Here is a 20,251-nt window from a genome sequence, read left to right as displayed (position 1 = left end):
AAGGGCAGCAAATACATGAGAACACCACTACCTGCAAGTACCCCTCCAAGTCTCACACCATCCTGACTTAGAACTATATCACCGTTCCTTCACTGTCGCTGGGTCAAAATCCTGGAACTCCCTTCCTAACATCACTATGGGTGTACCTACCCCACATGGACTGCAACGGTTCAAGAAGGCAGCTCACCACCACCTTCTCAAGGGAAATTAGGGATGAGCAATAAATGCTGGCCTAGCCAGCAATGCCCTCATCCCATGAATGAATAAAATAGTCGAGGTTATGGATTTGCGGAGGTGCCAAAGAAGCCTTGGCAAGTTGCTGCAGTGCACCTGGTCACAACCAAGGTGGGAGAAATGCACTGTTAATTCAGTACCACTTCTCAACAGGTCACAGTATATCAACGAATTTTCCCACCTACTGAAGAATAGCCAATTAAAACTCTATTTGTCCCCTAGAATACAGCACGCCAACCAGTTATTTTTTAAAACATTAACTATTTATTAGCAAAGAAAAGTCTTAACCACTAATGAGATAAATCCATATATATGAAAGCTAATTTCCCTAGCCCTCATGCGCACACACACTTACGTTCAAAAAAACGGTTAACCGGGAAAAAAGGGTTTTGATTTACATCTGTTGCATATGAATAAAAGGAATAATAAAATAATTCTGGTAGGAAAATAGTCAGTTGGGTGAGGTGTCCCAGAGTCGAATGGTCGGATGTCACTCGCGGTCTCTCCAAGCGAGGTTGATGAACAGTCTGTTCAAGGCAATTTGGCTGCAGCAGGCATCACATATGTCTTTCAGCAGGGATGTAGCAACACGTCTGCTTAGGATTCATAGCAGTAGAAGATTTCTTCAGGTTCCAGAATTTCCCAAAACACAGGAGGCAACAGGAACCACACGGGATGCAAGAATTCTTCAGAGACAGGAGACAATAGGAATCTGTCACCTTTCTATACAGGGTTTCTTTTCAAGAGATGCAAGTTTCCTTTACAGAGAGAGGTCTTTTTCTCTAATCTCAAGGCAGATCAGGTCCAAGTTTCAAAATTTCCAAAGTGCCTACTCTTTGTCCAACTCACTGGTTTTTAAAAGGTCCAAAAAAAGTAAACCTTCCTGAGCCGATCACATTATTCCATCATACACCTGACTTGTGCCTTGGAGATGGAGGAAGGGTTTTTGGGGCTCAGGAGGCATGTTACACACCACAGAATACCCAGCCTCTGATCTGTTCTTGTAGACAAAAGTATTCATGTGGCTGATGCAATTGAAGTTTCTGTTCAATGGTGAACTCCAGAAGGTTGATGGTGGGGCATTCATGGGCGGCACAGTGGCGCAGTGGTTAGCACTGCAGCCTCACAGCTCCAGCGACCCGGGTTCAATTCTGGGTACTGCCTGCGTGGAGTTTGCAAGTTCTCCCTGCGTCTGCGTGGGTTTTCTCCGGGTGCTCCGGTTTCCTCCCACAAGCCAAAAGACTTGTAGGTTGGTAGGTAAATTGGCCATTATAAATTGCCACTAGTATAGGTAGGTGGTAGGGAAATATAGGGACAGGTGGGGATGTTCGGTAGGAATATGGGATTAGTGTAGGATTAGTATAAATGGGTGGTTGATGGTCGGCACAGACTCGGTGGGCCGAAGGGCCTGTTTCAGTGCTGTATCTCTAAACAATGATCATTCAATGACATGGGGATGTGGTTAAATGCCAGGCAAGATTACTTGGCACTTATCTGCCCAAGGCTGAATGCTGTCCAGGTGTTCCAGCATGCAAGCATAAGCTACTTCATTATCTGAGGAGTTGCAAAATGTACTGAACACTGTGCCATCAGCAGCAAACATCCCCACCTCTGACCTCATGATGAAGGTCATTGACAAAGCAGCTGAAGATGGTTGGGTCCAAGACACTGCCCTGAGGAACTCATGCACCAATGCCCTGGGGCTGAGATGACTGGCCTCCAACAACCATCTTCCTTTGTGCTTGGTATGACTCAAACCAGTGGAGTTTACCATCCGATTCCCACTGACTTCAAATTTTACTACGATTCCTTGATGTCACACTGGGTCAACGTTGCCTGATAACAAGAAACAGCTGAGTATGCGGTTTCCATCATGCTCAGCTGTTTCTTGATATCAGCTGGAATGCATCAAATTAGCTCAAAATTGTCTTCTGTGATGTTGGGGACCTTTGGAAGAAGCTGAGATGAATCATCCATTCAGCATTTCTGGCTGAAGATGGTTGCAAACATTTGAGTCTTGTCTTCTGCACTTGTGCTGGGATTTACCATCATTACAGATGGGTATGTTCATGGAGCCTCCTCCTCCTGTTAGTTGTTTAATTGTCCATCATCATTCATAACTGGTTGTGGCAGGACTGCAGAGCTTTGTCTGACCGATTAGTTGTGAGATTCCTTAGCTCAGTCTACAATATGCTGATGCTCAGCATACATGCAGTCCTGTGTTGCAGCTTCACCAGGTTGTCACCTCTTTTTTTGGTACACCTAGTTCTGCTCCTGGCATGCTCTTCTATGCTCCTCTGAGCCACAGTTGATTCCCTAGCTGATGGCAATGGCTGAAAGAGGGATATTTCAGGCCCTGTGTTTACAGATCATGGTGGAAAACAATTCTGCAACTGATGGCCACAGTGAGTTAAGGATGGCCAGTTTTACTGAAGTCCCTCATCATCACTCTAGTAAATCTCTTCTGCATTAGACTCTCCCTAAGGCCTTGACTTACTTCGTACCCAATAGTGCCCAGAATTAACTCAAGAGCTGAGGCGTAACCAGTGTTTTTTTTAATAAAGGTTTAGCATGACTTCCTTGCTTTTGTACTCCATGACTCAATACCATATATTTTTTTTAAAAACCTTGATAGCATCCTCTTCTTCTGTGAAAACAGGTGCTCATTTAGTACACCCTTCCTCCACAAGATCTCCTTTGTGGTCCATAATCAGACCCACCGTTCCTCCAACTTTCCTTTTAGTATTTATGTCTATAACAGACTTTTGGGTTCCCTCAATCAATTCTCATACTCTCATTTTGTTTTTCATTTCTCCTTTGTACTTCCTGTATTCAGCTTGGTTCTCTACTATATTATGAATCGGATATTTGTCATAAGCCTCCTTTTTCTGTTTGATATTTTAATCTCTTAAAATATATTAAAAATGGGGAGCTCTTGCTTTAGCTAGCCTTCCTTTCTCCTGGTAATGCCTAGTCTGTACCCAAACCGGCAGCTCTCTGAAGGCTCAAGTACAATCTTGTCTGACAATCCACTTGTGCCAGAACCCTTTTCGACTCACTGAAATTAGCCCTCTCCCAGTTGAGTATTTGCAGTTCTGAATGTTTTTGACCTCTTCCATAACGACTCTAAACCTGATATTATGATCACCGTTCCTTAGTCCTTTAATCTCACTGGTTGAGGTAGTACATTGGTTGTCCTGTTGTTCACCAAGGTCCCAGGTTCCCAGTTTCACTGTTATCAGCTTGCACTTGCAGCAACTTTGTGGGCAAAAACTTTTAAATCCTGCACTGAGTTGGGTTGAATGGCTTATTTCTGTGCCATAAATTCTACGTAATTGAGACCATCCATTGTTATCTCTGCTGCTTCTTTCCCTTACCCACCAAGCTATATCCCTCCAAAAAGTACCCACTACCTAAACACCACTCTTGCATCTTTCTCTAGTTTCTCTTAGCTTCCCTCATATCTGTTCAAACTTCATCACGTCCACAACCACCTCCTACTCCCTTGACCCCATTCCAACTAAACATCTGACTTAATTGGTCCTCCAAGCTAGCACACATTGGTTTTAAATGGAGAAGGAGGATATTTAGTCATCTTACCCCACCCTACCCCTCAAAATACCCAACTTTGACCCTTGTGTCGTTGAAAACTAAAGCCCAATTTGAAATGTTCCATTCTTCTCTAAAGTCACCCCCACTATAAACTCCAACCGTTCCCATCAATTCCCTCTTCCTCTAAGATTACTGTCTCAAGCTGAGCCCGACTGTTTGCAAACAAAGCATCCTATATAACTCCAAGCAGAATTTAAGACCCCATATCCTCCCAAGACTGCTTACTTCCACCTCGTAACATCGGTTGCCTCCACCCCACCACTGAAACTCTCACCTATGCCTAAGGTATCCACATATTCCACCTGGACTATGTCCATTCTGCCATTTTCTATTAACTTCAACTTGTCCATATCTCTGCTGCCCACATCCTATCCCACACTAAAACTCGATAACAAGAATGAGAATTTTAAAATTGAGGCGTTGCCAGACCGGAAGCTAATTTAGGTCAGTAAGCAGGGGATGATGGGCGGACTTGGTCTGAGTTCGGATATGGGCAGCAGAGTTTTGGATCAGTTCAAGATTATGGAGAATGGAGAATGGGAGACCAGCCAGCAGAGCATTCAAATAGTCAAGTTCACAGGTAACAACGGCAACCCTAACCAACCCCCACCTGCATCGCAGAGCTCTGTTCTTCTGACTTTGGCCTCTTGTGCAGCTCCCTTTTTCCCCCACCATTGGTGACAGTTGGGTCAGGACCCATCCGCTAGAATTCCCTTCCTAAATTCCTCCACTTTTCCTCCTATTTAGGTCCGTCTAAAAATCAACCACTTCGTCCATTTGCACAATACCTTCTCCTCCATGAAACTGCATAGCACAATTTTCTGGAATAAAAGGGGCTACTAAAAATGCAAGCTTTTGAAACTATTTGCCGAGCTTTTCCCCAAATAATGCTGAAAATTAACCAAGCAGCAACATAAAAAAACTGAAGATTCATAGAATGGTTGCAGTACAAAAGGAGGCGATTTGGCCCATTGTCTCTGTGCTGGCTCTCTGCAAAAGTAGTTTAGCTAGTCCCACTCCCCCTTCTTTCCCCGTACTCCTGCAAATTCTTTTCCTTCAGCTGCTTATCCAATTCCCCTTTGAAAGCCATAATTGAATCTGCCTCCACCACACTCTCAGGCAGCACATTACAGATCGCAAACACTCGCTATGTAAAAGTAGTTTTTCCTCATGCCATCTATGGTCCTTTAGCTCTTCTTCTTCGGCCTCCTTGTCTCGAGAGACAATGGGTATGCGCCGAGAGATGGTCAGTTCTTTGTGGAGCAGCGCCTGGAGTGGCTATAAAGGCCAATTCTAGAGTGACAGACTCGTCCACAGGTGCTGCAGATAAAATTGGTTGTTGGGCTGTTACACAGTTGGCTCTCCCCTTGCGCTTCTGTCCTTTTTCCTGCCAACTGCGAAGTGTCTTCGACTCGCCACACTTTAGCCCCGCCTTTATGGCTGTCCGCCAGCTTTGGCGATCACTGGCAACTGACTCCCACGTTTTGTGGTCAATGTCACAGGACTTCATGTCGCATTTGCAGATGTCTTTAAAGCAGAGACATGGACAGCCGGTGGGTCTGATGCCAGTGACAAGCTCGCTGTACAATGCGTCCTTGGGGATCCTGCCATTTTCCATGCGGCTCACATGGCCAAGCCGCTGGCTTTGTAGGGTGTATATGCTGGGGATGTTGGCCACCTCAAGGACTTCTGCGTTGGAGATACGGTCCTGCCACCTGATACCAAGGATTCTCCGGAGGCAGCGAAGATGGAATGAGTTGAGACGTCACTCTTGGCTGACGTACGTTGTCCAGGCCTCGGTGCCATAGAGCAAGGTACTAAGGACACAGGCTTGATACACTCAGACTTTTGTGTTCCGTGTCAGTGCGCCATTTTCCCACACTCTCTTGGCCAGTCTGGACATAGCAGTGGAAGCCTTTCCCATGCGCTTGTTGATTTCTGCATCTAGAGACAGGTTACTGGTGATAGTTGAGCCTAGGTAGGTGAACTCTTGAACCACTTCCAGAGCGTGGTCGCCGATATTGATGGATGGAGCATTTCTGACGTCCTGCCCCATGATGTTCGTTTTCTTGAGGCTGATGGTTAGGCCAAATTCGTTGCAGGCAGCCACAATCCCTTCGATGAGTCTCTGCGGCACTCATCTGTGTAGGATGTTAATGCAGCATCATCAGCAAAGAGGAGCTTCCTGATGAGGACTTTCCGTACTTTGGTCTTCGCTCTAAGGCGGGCAAGGTTGAACAACCTGCCATCTGATCTTGTGTGGAGGAAAATTCCTTCTTCTGAAGACTTGAACGCATGTGAGAACAGCAGGGAGAAGATCCCAGTGTAGGTGTGAGAACACAGCCCTGTTTCACGCCACTCAGGATAGGAAAGGGGTCTGATGAGGAACTGCTATGCTGAATTGTGCCTTTCATATTGTCATGGAATGAGGTGATGATACTTAGTAGCTTTGGTGGACATCTGATCTTTTTTCTAGTAGTCTGAAGAGACGACGTCTGCTGACGAGGTCAAAGGTTTTGGTGAGATCCATGAAAGCAACGTAGAGGGGCATCTATTGTTCACAGCATTTCTCCTGTAGCTGGCGAAGGGAGAACAGCATGTCAATGGTGGATCTCTCTGCTCAAACTCCGCACTGTGCGGAGCCAGATCCTTTTTTAATTTTTTTTTTATTTTAGAGATACAGCACTGAAACAGGCCTTTTGGCCCACCGAGTCTGTGCCGACCAACAACCACCCATTTCTACTAACCCTGCAGTAATCCCATATTCCCGACCACCTACCTACACTAGGGGCAATTTACAATGGCCAATTTACCTATCAAACCGCAAGTCTTTGGCTGTGGGAGGAAACCGGAGCACCCGGCGAAAACCCACGCGGTCACAGGGAGAACTTGCAAACTCCGCACAGGCAGTACCCAGAATTGAACCCGGGTCCCCGGAGCTGTGAGGCTGCGGTGCTAACCATTGCGCCACTGTGCCGCCCTGTTGTCTCAACGCTCAAATGACCAGCGTTCCAGGGGAGGACAAAGACACTCTGAAGCTCTCTTTGAAATGCAGCAACATTGACGTTGATGACTGGGAGGAACTTGCTACCAATCGTTCAAATTGACCATCAAGCTACATCAAGCTTTGAGTCCAAATGCCTCAATGATGAGGCAGAGAAGGAAAGAAAAGGAAGCAAGTCCTGCACTCAAGATCCCACTACCTCGTGGGACATCCTGTCCCATGTGCCCAAAGATCTGCGGGTCGAGAATCGGCCTGTTCAGTCACCTGAAAACACATATCAGAAACATGCAACCTTGAGTAGATGTCATCCTCAAATCGAGGGACAGCCAACATCAAATGGACTGCAGCGGTTCAAGGCGGCGGTTCAGCAGCACTTTCTCAAGGGTAAATAGGGATGGGCAACAAAAGCTGGTGTTGCCAGCGACGCTGACATTCCATGAAAGAATTAAAGTAGACGGTATTGGTGATGAATGTGTGGTCAGCAGCTCATCTTGGGGTCAAATAATGACACCAAGGTCGACTCATGCAATTTCCAGAGAGAGGGAGATGCTCCTTAGAACCCATCTCTTGGACTAATCTTTTAGTATCTGCCCTAATATCTCCTTATGTGGCTATGTCTAGTTGTGTTTCATATCACCTTGTGACAATTTACTACATTAAAAATGCTAAATAAATAGCAACTAGTTGTTGCTGAAGAATCAATGCAAAACACATAGCACGGAATCTACCTAATTTTGAGAGTTGCAAACACTGGCACATCTTCACTTATATTCACTTGAAGCCTCCGTTTCCAAGAACAATTTTTGTCAGTTATCTCTGTGCAAATGTCAGGGTCGCCATCCATTAAAAACATCAAACTCTACCTCAATCAAACCACTGGGTATCCCTTCATCAACCTCCTCAAATGCACCTGGGTCATTGTTTTCCTCACTTGAAACCAAATGACAGATTCTAAGGCAGTAATTGATACATCTGGAAGTCACTGCATTCTACTGTATATGTGCACAGCATCCAACAGGCTATTTTTTTCATAATCTAGGAAACACCAGTTTCCTCGCAAAATCTAAAAAAGAAACTACTTTGCGTAGAATTTGCTTGTCGTGTTGCTTCATGCTACGAATGATGCCAAGGTCCAGGGCAAGATGTGGAAGTAGCATTAGATGGTAAGAATTGGACCACGCTTGTGAAAGATTAAGAGTCATGGAATGCAAGTGGCATAAAAAAACTTCTGCTCATCACTTTATCATACTGGCATTGAAGGATCGTAGCCATTGCACAAATATTGTTGAAATCATCCAAGTATCAGTTGGAAAAGTTCCCAAATTTTTATAGCAACAAGAGTTCTTGCTTCTCCCAGTCACAATAGGTTTCACTTTGTCCAAGCCCATTTGGCAAGTGAACAGTAATGTAAGGCTTTCTTTTCTCATTTTGTTTCAGATCACCTGCTTTCCTTTATTTGCGTAGGTTTGATCAGGCTGAGCATAATAGAGAAGTCTGGTCTCATCGTAATTGTAAATACAGTCAGGTGGATATGCTTCTTGCAAACCTGGATTTGCATCAACAGCATTGTCTACTTTATCTTCACATTTTCTAAACAAGTTTGTATCTCATTTTTCAGTGGCACAGGAATCCATTTTGATGCTTCAAAGCTTTATGCAGAGTTCTTCGGCAAGCTGATTGCTTTCAGCTTTCAACAGGCAGCTGTCAAGCAGGAAATTGAGCGCTTTTGTAATTAAACCACCTAAACAGCAATTCATCAAGATCATGCATCTTACATACAGGCTTCTGTTTCCTATCCTAGTTCTCATTTTTTCCCTTTCAAAGAATAAAGTGTCAGAAGAATAAACAGGGGATGTTAAAAACAAACAGCTTGCATTCATATTTCATTTGGTAGCAGTATCTCTAACAATTTATCCAAAAGCCAGCCTCTCCAACAATGCAGCATTCCTTTGGTACAGCACTGAAATGTCAGCCTAGATTCTTGAACCCACATCCTTCTAAACAAGAGGTAAGAACTCGGTCACTTTCCTGATGACCCTAAAGTGATAAAATTGGAATTGTCTTTTCATCACCACTCGAGTTTGAAATTATGCTCACATAGAATCAAAGCATCGTTACAGTGCAGAAGGCGGCCATTCAGCCACTCATGTCCACACTGGCTCTCTGAAAGAGCAATTCCCTCAGTTCCATTCCCCTGTGAAATACATCAGAGAATGTATGTGAAACATATAGATGGTGATCTTATTTATACTCTTTAGGATCTTGAGTACTCCCATAAGACCATTCCACAGTTTTCAGTTAATATTACAACCTCTACTCATAATTTTGGTGCCAAGTCAAATCTACAAATTAATTTGCCTTTCATTGCATTTTCTTCCTATACCTGGAATAGAGGAAGCTTTATTCTCACACGACCACAATTTGGCACAAACATTCATCAGAAACAAAAATTTAAATGACAGTTTTCTTGATTGCTCAAGAATTTATCATGGAACAAACTCTGCTTAATTCAGTTAAGGATCTCTCATCAGCCAACTAGATATCAGCAAGTATTCCCGACTGATTTAACAGCTTAATAATTGTTTTTGATGTAATTACAGAAATATTGCAATCACAACAAAAGCAATACTTCAAATACACTAACGCCAACTAAAACACACATGTAGGATGCCTTCATTTTTCATTTACATATATCACTATATAGAACAATGCTTCTGTCAACATACTAAACATTACTCATGGTACTGTAATATTTAAAATAACCAGAATCACGTATCCTATATTGATATGCAATGCGTTATTAGAAGTAGTAAGTCAAAGCTGATCAGTCACATCCACAAAAACTATCAGATTCACTTCTTCCCAACTTTAAACACACCTAAAATTCGAACCATTCTGTCGCCTTGACACTCCGTGACATTGTAGGCCTATTGCCAACACCGTTATAATAGCATCAACCTTTGCACCGTGGCCAGAAAGCCTTAGACCAAAATAACCCGCTCAGTTAAATTTTACGTAGGTTGATATATAAAATTACATGGATACAAAAAACACGAGCCACCGAAATACAAGAAACGCGCGTCACCTGCAGAAACAATCTAACAGCGGGGACACGACCTGGAGCACGATAAACAGTTACGATAAACAGTACGTGATCAATTCAGAACAACTGCGTTCTCTTGCGTTGGAAGCCACAAAGAACAAGAACATTTTTTAAAAACGGCACGATCTAACGGATGTACACAGAAAAACAAAGCCAGAGAATACTAGGCGTTTAAAGGACCCTTTTTTTACACACTTATAGAGAACGGATATGAAAGTAGGAGCCGCCACCCTTTCTGCATTTATTTCATCCCTTTTGATCCGTCACTGTTGAAAACAATACAAAACGCAGAGGCGATGCCGAGAGTAGGCGGTACGAGTGCAGGTGCAGCTACTCACAATGTACTCCCGAACCTGGCTGTGAAAGTTTTGCTCTCTGATTGTCACATCATCAGCATCCATCCTTCATTGAAACTTAACATTTACAACAACAAAAAAAGAAATCAATCGAGAAGAAAATGACGACCACGATGCAATAAAGGAGCGAAAAGAGAGAACTGGCAGCACAATATTTCAAACGGTGACGCAACACCATCACCATCTCCCCGAACTCCTTTCCTTCATCACTGCGCGACCGCAGACCAGCCAGTAAGAGCATCTCCCATTGGCTGACATGTCGCCCAATGACCGGGCGATCGCCTTAGATTACGTTCACCGATAGGTTGGTCGCGACGTCGATCAAACTTCCGAGAGAGCGAGTAAGAAGGGGGGGGACAAGGAAGAAAAAAATTGGCCCGCAAGTAATATTGACGTGCACCCGAACCAATGGCAATGGAGAAGCGGCGGAGCCTGTGTGTTGGGAAGAAGCCAAACATAGTGTGATATTGGGAAGGGGGCGGTATTAGATTGATGCCGCCCCATCAAATGACGGTTTTTTTAAAAATGCACATGGCGGCTCTGGAGCGTGTGGTAACCAGCGGCAGCAGTTTCAGACTTATTTGGTGGCGCTGAACTGTCCTGTGGTTGTTTTAACAGTCGTTTTCCATGTTTTATTAATAGCAAATAAATGTTTATTTGCGCGTTATATTAAAAAGTTGTTTTTTTTGTTGTGGATCAATAATGAAGAGGAAGGGTCAGCAGTGCGGCCTTGGGACATTGAAGCAGTTTAAAGTGGCCGTGGAGAGATTCGTAGAAACGGCGGCAGTCAAACCGGATCAGGACCGTTCCCAGGATCTCGGCCTCGGGGCAAGGAGGAAGAAAAGTCGGAAACAGATGAGGAAGGAGCAACGGATGCTGAAGAAGTGCAGGATGAGGGACTATTACCAGAGGAAGCACCTGAATCGTAGCCCCGAGAATGGGGGTGATAACGGCGCGAAACTGCAGCTGGCGAAAAGGGAGGCCGCCAAGGGAGAAGGTACCAGGCCGGGATCCCTCGAGAAGAGGAAGGAGGCGGCGGCAACGGCAGCACCGTCCGCTGGCGAAGCCAGGAGGAAAGCCAAGAGCAAGCAAACCCGGAGAATAGGCTTGCTGGAGGCCAACGAGGAGGAGGAAAGAGAAATCAAGAGGCTGGAGAGAGCACTGGGACTTAACAAGCGCAAAAATAAAAGCTCTATCCCGCAGGCTTTCGCCCGGGACGGCCTGGATTATATCCTCGGAATCGTTGAACCCGGCGCCGGCAACTTGTTGGCGTTGTACGAGAGTGACGATGAGATGAACGCAGTTGAAGAGGAGTTCACAAATCAGGAGGCTGACTGTGACCTGGGACAACCTGAGAATCAAGAGAGCTCAGGGGAGGATTCAGACGCTGGCCAAGAGAGTGAGGAAGATCATGACAGTGTGATGGAAATGGAAGTATCTCTCAGCGAAGACGTGGATAAATATAGTGACGATAACGATGGACGAAGTTCCCAGCCAGACCAACCAACATTTCGAAAGGCAAAGGTATATCAGTAACCGTTGTAATGGAATTGCGGAAGGGGAAAATTTTGTGAACGTAGTTGTCTATCTCCCTAGTAGGAAAAATTGTGAAGCATTTCGCCCATTAAACCTGTGAATCTGAACAAGTTAAAACTTATGAGGAGCTTGGGTTTCCTTAAGTGTTTAGAGAATCTCATGACCAGTTATCATTCTAAGTCCAGTGACAACTTTTTTTTTTCGTGGTATGTGTGTGTCACCGGCAAGGCCAGCATTTGTTGTCCATCCCTAATTGCCCTTGAGAAGGTGGTGCTGAGCTGCCTACTTGAACTACTGCCGTCTGTGTTGTGTAGGTACGCCCACAGTGCTATTAGGAAGTTCCTGATCCCATGACACTGAAGGAGCGGGAATATAGTTCCAAGACAGGATGGTTTGGCAGGGAACTTGCAGGTGGTGGTGTTCCCGGACATCTGATGCCTTTGAACTCTACCGCCTGGAAGTACGCAGGTTTGGGAGGTGTTGGCGAAGGAGCCTTGGTGAGTTGTTGCAGTGCACCTTGTAGATGGTATACACGACTGCCACTGTGCCAGTGGTGGAGGGAGTGAATATTTAAGTTGGTGCATGGGGTACTGATCAAGTGGGCTGCTTTGTCCTGAATGGTGTTGAGCTTCCTAAATGGTTTTGGAGCCACATTCATCCAGGCAAGTGGAAAGTATTCTATCACACTCCTGATTTGTGCCTTTTAGATGAACAGGCTTTGGGGAGCCAGGACGTGAGTTACTCACTGCAGAAATCCCAGCCTCTGACCTGCTCTAGTAGCCACAGTATTTATGTGGCTGCACTAGTTTAGTTTCTGACCAATGGTAACACCCAGGATCTTAGTGGGGGATTTAGCAATGGTAATGTTGAATGTTAAGAGGAGATGGACTCATGTTGGAGTTGTTCATTGCCTGGCACTTAGGTGGCACAAATGTTAATACTCCGAGGTGTCCTCGGACCTATTTTGCTTCTGCTTTTATGCTGAGCAACTTTTTATCCTTCAACCATTTTTAACCAACATTTCTATTTCCCATAGTCCCCTTTCCTCCAATTTTATGTTATTCCTCAGGCTCACCCTTCATAATTAATTTCTCTAGTTGTATACTTGGTCCATCCTCTTGATCTTGTCATTATCTGAAAATTTTGTGTCAGGTCTTGATGACAAAACTATCTGTGACTTTTATTTATCCATGTCTTCCACCACCATTTCTCCACCCTTGCTCCCTCATTGTAACTCCCAACTTTCTGCTTTTGTTCCTCCTTGACCTTTCTGGCACTGTTGAATTGCATAACTGCTGCAGGTCTGGCAGCATCTGTGGAGAGAGTAAAACAGAGTTTAAGTTTCAAGACATGACCTTTCATTCTTGCTGATTATTTCCAGCATTTTCTGTTCTTATTTCAGATTTCCAGCATCCGGAGTATTTCGCTTTTGCATAACTGCTGCCCCTGGTCTAGCCCCAACTGCGCCATCAAATCATGAAAATGAAACATTTATAGTGGTCTGTTGGTCTAATCATCAATTGCCTGATCTGAAATAAAAACAAGAAATGCTGGAAATACTCAGCAGGTCTGGCTGCATCTGTGGAAAGAGAAGCAGAGTTAACGTTTCGGGTCAGTGACCCTTAAATGAACATAGAACAGTTCAGCACAGTACAGGCAATTCGGCCCACGATGTTCTGCTGAACCTTTAACCTACTCTAGGATCAAACTACCTACATACCCTTCATTCTACTATCATCCATGTACCTATCCAAGAGTCGCTTAAATGGCCCTAATGTATCTGCTTCTACTACCACCACTGGCAGCGCATTCCACGCACCCACCACTCTCTGTGTAAAGAACCTACCTCTGACATCTCCCCGAAGCCTTCCTCCAATCACCTTAAAATTATGTCCCCTGGTGATGGCCCTTTCGCCCTGGGAAAAAGGTCTCTGGCTATCCACTCTATCTATGCCTCTCATCATCTTGTACCCCTCCATCAAGTCACCTCTCATCCTTCTTCGCTCCAATGAGAAAAGCCCTAGCTCCCTCAACCTTTCTTCGTAAGACATGCCCTCCAGTGCAGGCAGCATCCTGGTAAATCTCCTCTGCACCCTCTCGAAAGCTTCCACATCCTTCCTATAATGAGACAACCAGAACTGAACACAATATTCCAAGTGTGGTCTAACCAGGGCTTTATAGAACTGCAGCATAACCTCGCGGCTCTTAAACTCAATCCCCCTGTTAATGAAAGCCAACACCCCATACGCCGCCTTAACAACCCTATCAACTTGGGTGGCAACTTTGAGCGATCTATGGACATGGACCCCAAGAATCCTGTCTTTAAGCCTGTATTCCGCATTCAAATTCGACCTTCCAAAATGAATCACTTCACACTTTTCCAGGTTGAACGCCATCTGCCACTTCTCAGCCCAGCTCTGCATCCTGTCACTGTCCCGTTGCAACCTACAACAGCCTTCCACACTATCCACAACTCCAGCAACCTTCGTGTCATCGGCAAACTTACTAACCCAGCCTTCCACTTCCTCATCCAAGTCATTTATAAAAATCACAAAGAGCAGAGGTCCCAGAACAGATCCCTGCGGAACACCACTGGTCACCGAGCTCCAGGCTGAATACTTTCCATCTACTACCACCCTCTGTCTTCTATGGGCCAGCCAATTCTGTATCCAGACAGCCAACTTTCCCTGTATCCCATGCCTCCTTACTTTCTGAATGAGCCTACCATGGGGAACCTTATCAAACGCCTAATGGTTAATAATATGTTAATGGTTAATTGTTTGCCTTTGCTCCATGACCTTTTGGTCAGCTATGTGGCCTTGTCCAATCTACACCTTCTTTTGGGCCTCCTGATCTCGAGAGACAATGGATACGCGCCTGGAGGTGGTCAGTGGTTTGTGAAGCAGCGCCTGGAGTGGCTATAAAGGCCAATTCTAGAGTGACAGGCTCTTCCACAGGTGCTGCTGAGAAATTTGTTTGTCGGGGCTGTTGCACAGTTGGCTCTCCCCTTGCGCCTCTGTCTTTTTTCCTGCCAACTACTAAGTCTCTTCGACTCGCCACATTTTAGCCCCGTCTTTATGGCTGCCCGCCAGCTCTGGCGAACTCTGGCAATTGACTCCCACGACTTGTGATCAATGTCACAGGATTTCATGTCGCGTTTGCAGACGTCTTTATAGCGGAGACATGGACGGCCGGTGGGTCTGATACCAGTGGCGAACTCGCTGTACAATGTGTCTTTGGGGATCCTGCCATCTTCCATGCGGCTCACATGGCCAAGCCATCTCAAGCGCCGCTGACTCACTAGTGTGTACAAGCTGGGGATGTTGGCCGCATCGAGGACTTCTGTGTTGGAGATACGGTCCTGCCACCTGATGCCAAGTATTCTCCGGAGGCAGCGAAGATGGAATGAATTGAGACGTCGCTCTTGGCTGACATACGTTGTCCAGGCCTCGCTGCCATAGAGCAAGGTACTGAGGACACAGGCCTGATACACTCGGACTTTTGTGTTCCGTGTCAGTGCGCCATTTTCCCACACTCTCTTGGCCAGTCTGGACATAGCAGTGGAAGCCTTTCCCATGCGCTTGTTGATTTCTGCATCTAGAGACAGGTTACTGGTGATAGTTGAGCCTAGGTAGGTGAACTCTTGAACCACTTCCAGAGCGTGGTCGCCAATATTGATGGATGGAGCATTTCTGACGTCCTGCCCCATGATGTTTGTTTTCTTGAGGCTGACGGTTAGGCCAAATTCATTGCAGGCAGCCGCAAACCTGTCGATGAGACTCTGCAGGCACTCTTCAGTGTGAGATGTTAAAGCAGCATCATCAGCAAAGAGGAGTTCCCTGATGAGGACTTTCCGTACTTTGGACTTCGCTCTTAGACGGGCAAGGTTGAACAACCTGCCCCCTGATCTTGTGTGGAGGAAAATTCCTTCTTCAGAGGACTTGAACGCATGTGAAAGCAGCAGGGAGAAGAAAATCCCAATAAGTGTGGGTGCGAGAACACAGCCCTGTTTCACGCCACTCAGGATAGGAAAGGGCTCTGAGGAAGAGCCACCATGTTGAATTGTGCCTTTCATATTGTCATGGAATGAGGTGATGATACTTAGTAGCTTTGGTGGGCATCCAGTCTTTTCTAGTAGTCTGAAGAGACCATGTCTGCTGACGAGGTCAAAGGCTTTGGTGAGATTAGTGAAAGCAATGTAGAGGGGCATCTGTTGTTCACGGCATTTCTCCTGTATCTGACGAAGGGAGAACAGCATGTCAACGGTCGATCTCTCTGCACGAAAGCCACACTGTGCCTCAGGGTAGACGCGCTCGGCCAGCTTCTGGAGCCTGTTCAGAGCGACTCGAGCAAAGACTTTCCCCACTATGCTGAGCAGGGAGATTCCACGGTAGTTCTTGCAGTCACCGCGGTTTTTATAGAGGGTGATGATATTGGCATCGCGCATGTCCTGGGGTACTGCTCCCTCGTCCCAGCACAGGCATAGCAGTTCATGTAGTGCTGAGAGTATAGCAGGCTTGGCACTCTTGATTATTTCAGGGTTGTTTGTGTTGGTCAGTGATTATGTCCCCTGATTTAGATTTGAGGGGGCGATCTTCTTGATGGTTGGCCCAAGAGCTCTCTTCATGCCATCATACATTCCTCTGATGTTTCCGGTGTCTGAGGCCAGCTGAATATGACTGCATAGGTGTTGCCAGTAGTCGTTTGCGCAGCGCCTGGCTGTTCTTTGTGCAGTGCCTCTGGCTGCTTTAAGTGCTGCGGATGTTAAATCGCTGGGGGCTTTCTTGTAGTTCAACAGTGTAATGCGCTTAGCGGCTATGACAGGTTCCAGCTCTTCATTATGAGATTGAAACCAGTCTGCATTTCTCTTCGAACTTTTGCCGTAGGTGGTCAAAGCTGACTCATCGATGGCGTCTCTGATGTGGGCCCACTTGGTCTCAGCATCCCCTGCGGGAGTGTTTTGAAGGGCTGTTACAAGTGAGTTTAGAAATTTTTGTAACAGCTGTGGGTGAGAAATTCTGCTCGTGTTGATGCGCGGGTGGCCCTTCTGCTTGGAATGATGCAACTTCTTTGGTCTGAGTCTAACCTTGCTGCTTGCCAGGGAGTGGTCGGTGTCGCAGTCCGCACTGTGGAAGCTGCGTGTGATTTGAACACTGTTTAAGGCGGCTCGCCTTGTGACAATGAGGTCTAGCTGGTGCCAACGACGCGATCTTGGGTGCCTCCATGAAACCTGGTGACAGGGTTTAGTGTGAAAGAACGAGTTGGTGATGCAGAGGTTATGATAGGTTCACAATTCAAGCAGTCTCTGCCCGTTCTCATTCATCCTTCCAACGCCATAGCACCCAAGGCAGGAGGGCAATGAGTCATGGTCGGCCCCAACCCTGGCATTAAGGTCCCCCAGCAGGAATAGGTTTTCGGTGTCGGGGATGCTGCTAATGATATGGTTTTGCTCGTAGAACTGGTCTTTAGCTTCAGGAGGGGAGCAGAGTGTTGGAGCATAGGTGTTGAGTAGGTGTACTGGACCAGAGGTGGTGAGCAGTCGGATGGACAGTATGCGTTCCGAGCCATTTGAGGGAGGCTCTATCATGCTGAGCAAGGAGTTTCTGATGGCGAAGCCCACTCCATACTGTCTTGGTTCTTCAGGATCCCTGCCCTGCCAGAAGAAGGTGTAGTCTTGCTCTGCGAGAGATCCACTCGCGGGGAGGCGTGTCTCCTGAAGTGCTGCAATGTCTACATTGAGTCTACTGAGCTCGTTGTTAATGATGGCGGTCTTCCGAGAATCATTGATTTGTGTAAGGTCTTCCGACAGGCCAGGACACATAGTTCTGACGTTCCAGCTTGCAAAACGAAGGGCTGGTACCTTCTTTCCTTTTTTCATGTTGTTTGGTGCGGTGTATCAGTCCACCTTTCGGGCAATGACCCTGAGCTCCAAGCACCCATTGAAGCAGGCAGACTGTGGTGGGACAGAACCTTATTGACCGGGGGCTGCCCAGTTTGAGGCGGGCGGTAGCTGTCCAGTGAGGTGCAATGACCTCTCCCACCGACAAAGGCAAGCCGTGGCGCCCAGTTTCTACGCCAATTTATCTGGACTTATAACCCGTAACTGCTGCCTTCCGTGTTGTGTCAGTCGCTGTGAGGCAACTATGGAGTGACCTCTCCATGGCGCATGCCTGGGCAAATTTATGGAGGTTGAGAGTTGCCCAGTTGTCAAAACCCCCCTCTCGGCCTTTCTGGTGGGGTCCAAAGGAGTGCAGAGCACGACGTTTGGCACCGGTATGGCTGCAGGAACTGCCGGAAACATGCCAAAGGTGACACATGACCGCCTACGGGGTTCCGCTCCGGATTTTCTGTTGGGGTTTACTCCCTTAGCCTTGGTCTCTCCCGAGAGGCCCACAAGGCAGTGGGGTTGTTAGGGCCCCTCCACAGGTGTAGGATGGTGCCTGTGGGAAGAGGGGATGCGAGAGGGAGGGGGGGGTGCGAGGGGGAGCTGGGAAGGGGGCTGTAAGGGGGTGGGGGGGCTGCAGGGGAAGGGGTTCCAGTCCTCGGCTGGAAGCTCCCTAGGAAGCTCCCTACTGTTCAACGATATCCATGGTCATCTGCTCCCATTCCTAATGTTTTCTCCCCCAATCTGTCCTCTTAAACTGTTTAAACTCCCCTGGCTATTTAAATCAGTTCATTTTAGCCCTAACTAAAAGCTAACAGTTAGTTTAGTGTATTTTACCTGGGCCCACTGCCCTCCCCCAGCCACACCTGCTCTTTGTTTTGTCAATGAAATTGATCCGAACGAAACTGAAGAGCACAGCTGTCGATACTTTAATCTCCGATCCTGCTGTCTTCACCGCCCAGAGTGTCTGCAGCCACGGCATGCGGTAAGTCCATTGAGGTGAAGAAGGAGCAGCGGGACCCTAGAGAAGTCTTGAGAAAAGGTGCCCCGATCACCCAAAAAATCCACGAACGGCCCCCCGGCCGCAACTTCAAAGCGCCCGCGGGAGATGGCTCGGAGAGCATCTGCAGCGCACTGTCGGCAATGCTGTATGCCTTTATTTAAACCACTGGAAAAAAAAAAACCCTTAGTGAATGTAATCACCTCTGTAAATCTGCCAAAAGATGCTTCACCTCCCGAAGGACGTGGATGAGCTTTCCGGACGTCGATGGTGAACACTAGGGACCTTATTACCTGAACCTGCTTTCCCCCCCCCCCCCCACCCCACTTTTTTCCCCCCTTCCTCCCCCCATCCCCTTCCCTGCTCCACCCTCTCAGACCCCCCAACAACCCCGTCCCAGCCCGCCCCCCCCCCCCCCCCCCGCACCATCTACACCACCTCCTTTGTTATCTCTTGCCCCACCCCCGCCTCACTTGATATTTTGATATTTCTAATATTTGTCTGTTCCGAAGAAGGGTCACTGACCCGAAACGTTAACTCTGCTTCTCTTTCCACAGATGCTGCCAGACCTGCTGAGTGGTTCCAGTATTTCTTGTTTTTATTTCAGATTTCCAGCATTTGCAGTATTTTGCTTTTATATAATTGCCTGATCTGGCTAGACAACATCATGTCTTCCTTTTTCTCAACTGAAACCACCTATTATTTCAACATCGTCCTAGAACCTTTAAGACAATACAGTAATGGGGTCGTCTTCTATCTCCACTCTCTCTGCCCTCACTTCAAACTTGATCTCAAGAATTTCTTCAATCAATATCAAAATAATTTCACAGCTTCTTCCACCTCTTGTCTTTCACCTGCCTCTTACCCACTCCAATCTTGCACCTTTCCCTTTTGCAATTTTTTCCCTAGCTCCATTGCCAATCTCATTAAGCCCCTTGTTCTCTTGATCCCTTTCTCACTTAAATCCCTTCCTTAGCTAGCTGATATACTCTTTCCTCCAACCCCCACCTCCCCTCTTAAAAAAAGGTTTTCTACCCCTCTTAATTAAAAAAACATACTCCTGACTCATCCATCCTTTTAATTATATTTCTTGAGCACTGAAATATCCCTCACCAAAGTCCTGTAACATTGACATTGATGCTTTCTCCCTTCCTTATCTTGGATCTGTTTAGCTATCTGACATGGCTATCGTGCCATCTTACCTAATGCATCCTTTTTATTATTCATCTTTGTGGCGGCCCTTGCATACTTCTATTTCTACCTATCTTGTCGCATCCAGTGCAACTCCCTTGTTTTGTAACCTCTAAAGCACCAGCCCTCCTTTTATCCGCATATTTCTCCTTGGAGATATGATCCATAAAGCATGGGGTTAGTTTCCATATGATTGCTGATGGCACACTGCAATACTGCTCTACCATTTCCCTTGGCCCCCTGAGCTACATCTTGAGAATCTTACAGCACAGAAGGAGGTCATTTGTCTGTCATGCCACAGCCCGCTCATTGAAAGAAATTTCCAATTTAG

The 20,251-nt window shown here is 46.4% G+C and overlaps 2 protein-coding genes across 2 annotated transcripts in view; one reads left to right on the top strand and one right to left on the bottom strand.

The window, feature by feature from the left end:
• The window catches only part of lmbr1 (limb development membrane protein 1), a 283,776-nt gene extending 273,228 nt beyond the window's left edge, over positions 1-10,548 (bottom strand). The window contains exon 1 of the mRNA XM_068015009.1: positions 10,292-10,548. Within this exon, the coding sequence (XP_067871110.1) occupies positions 10,292-10,354 (63 nt within the window). The 5' untranslated portion in view covers positions 10,355-10,548. The remainder of the gene's footprint in view (positions 1-10,291) is intronic.
• nom1 (nucleolar protein with MIF4G domain 1) overlaps positions 10,299-20,251 on the top strand; it is a 93,994-nt gene continuing 84,041 nt past the window's right edge. Inside the window, exon 1 of the mRNA XM_068015008.1 lies at positions 10,299-11,833. Within this exon, the coding sequence (XP_067871109.1) occupies positions 11,012-11,833 (822 nt within the window). The 5' untranslated portion in view covers positions 10,299-11,011. The remainder of the gene's footprint in view (positions 11,834-20,251) is intronic.

The sequence above is a fragment of the Heterodontus francisci genome, chromosome 2 (assembly GCF_036365525.1).
Source record: "Heterodontus francisci isolate sHetFra1 chromosome 2, sHetFra1.hap1, whole genome shotgun sequence".
NCBI lineage: Eukaryota > Metazoa > Chordata > Chondrichthyes > Heterodontiformes > Heterodontidae > Heterodontus > Heterodontus francisci.
Note: the sequence above shows the minus strand (reverse complement) of the source record. Positions and strands in the feature narration are given on the sequence as shown.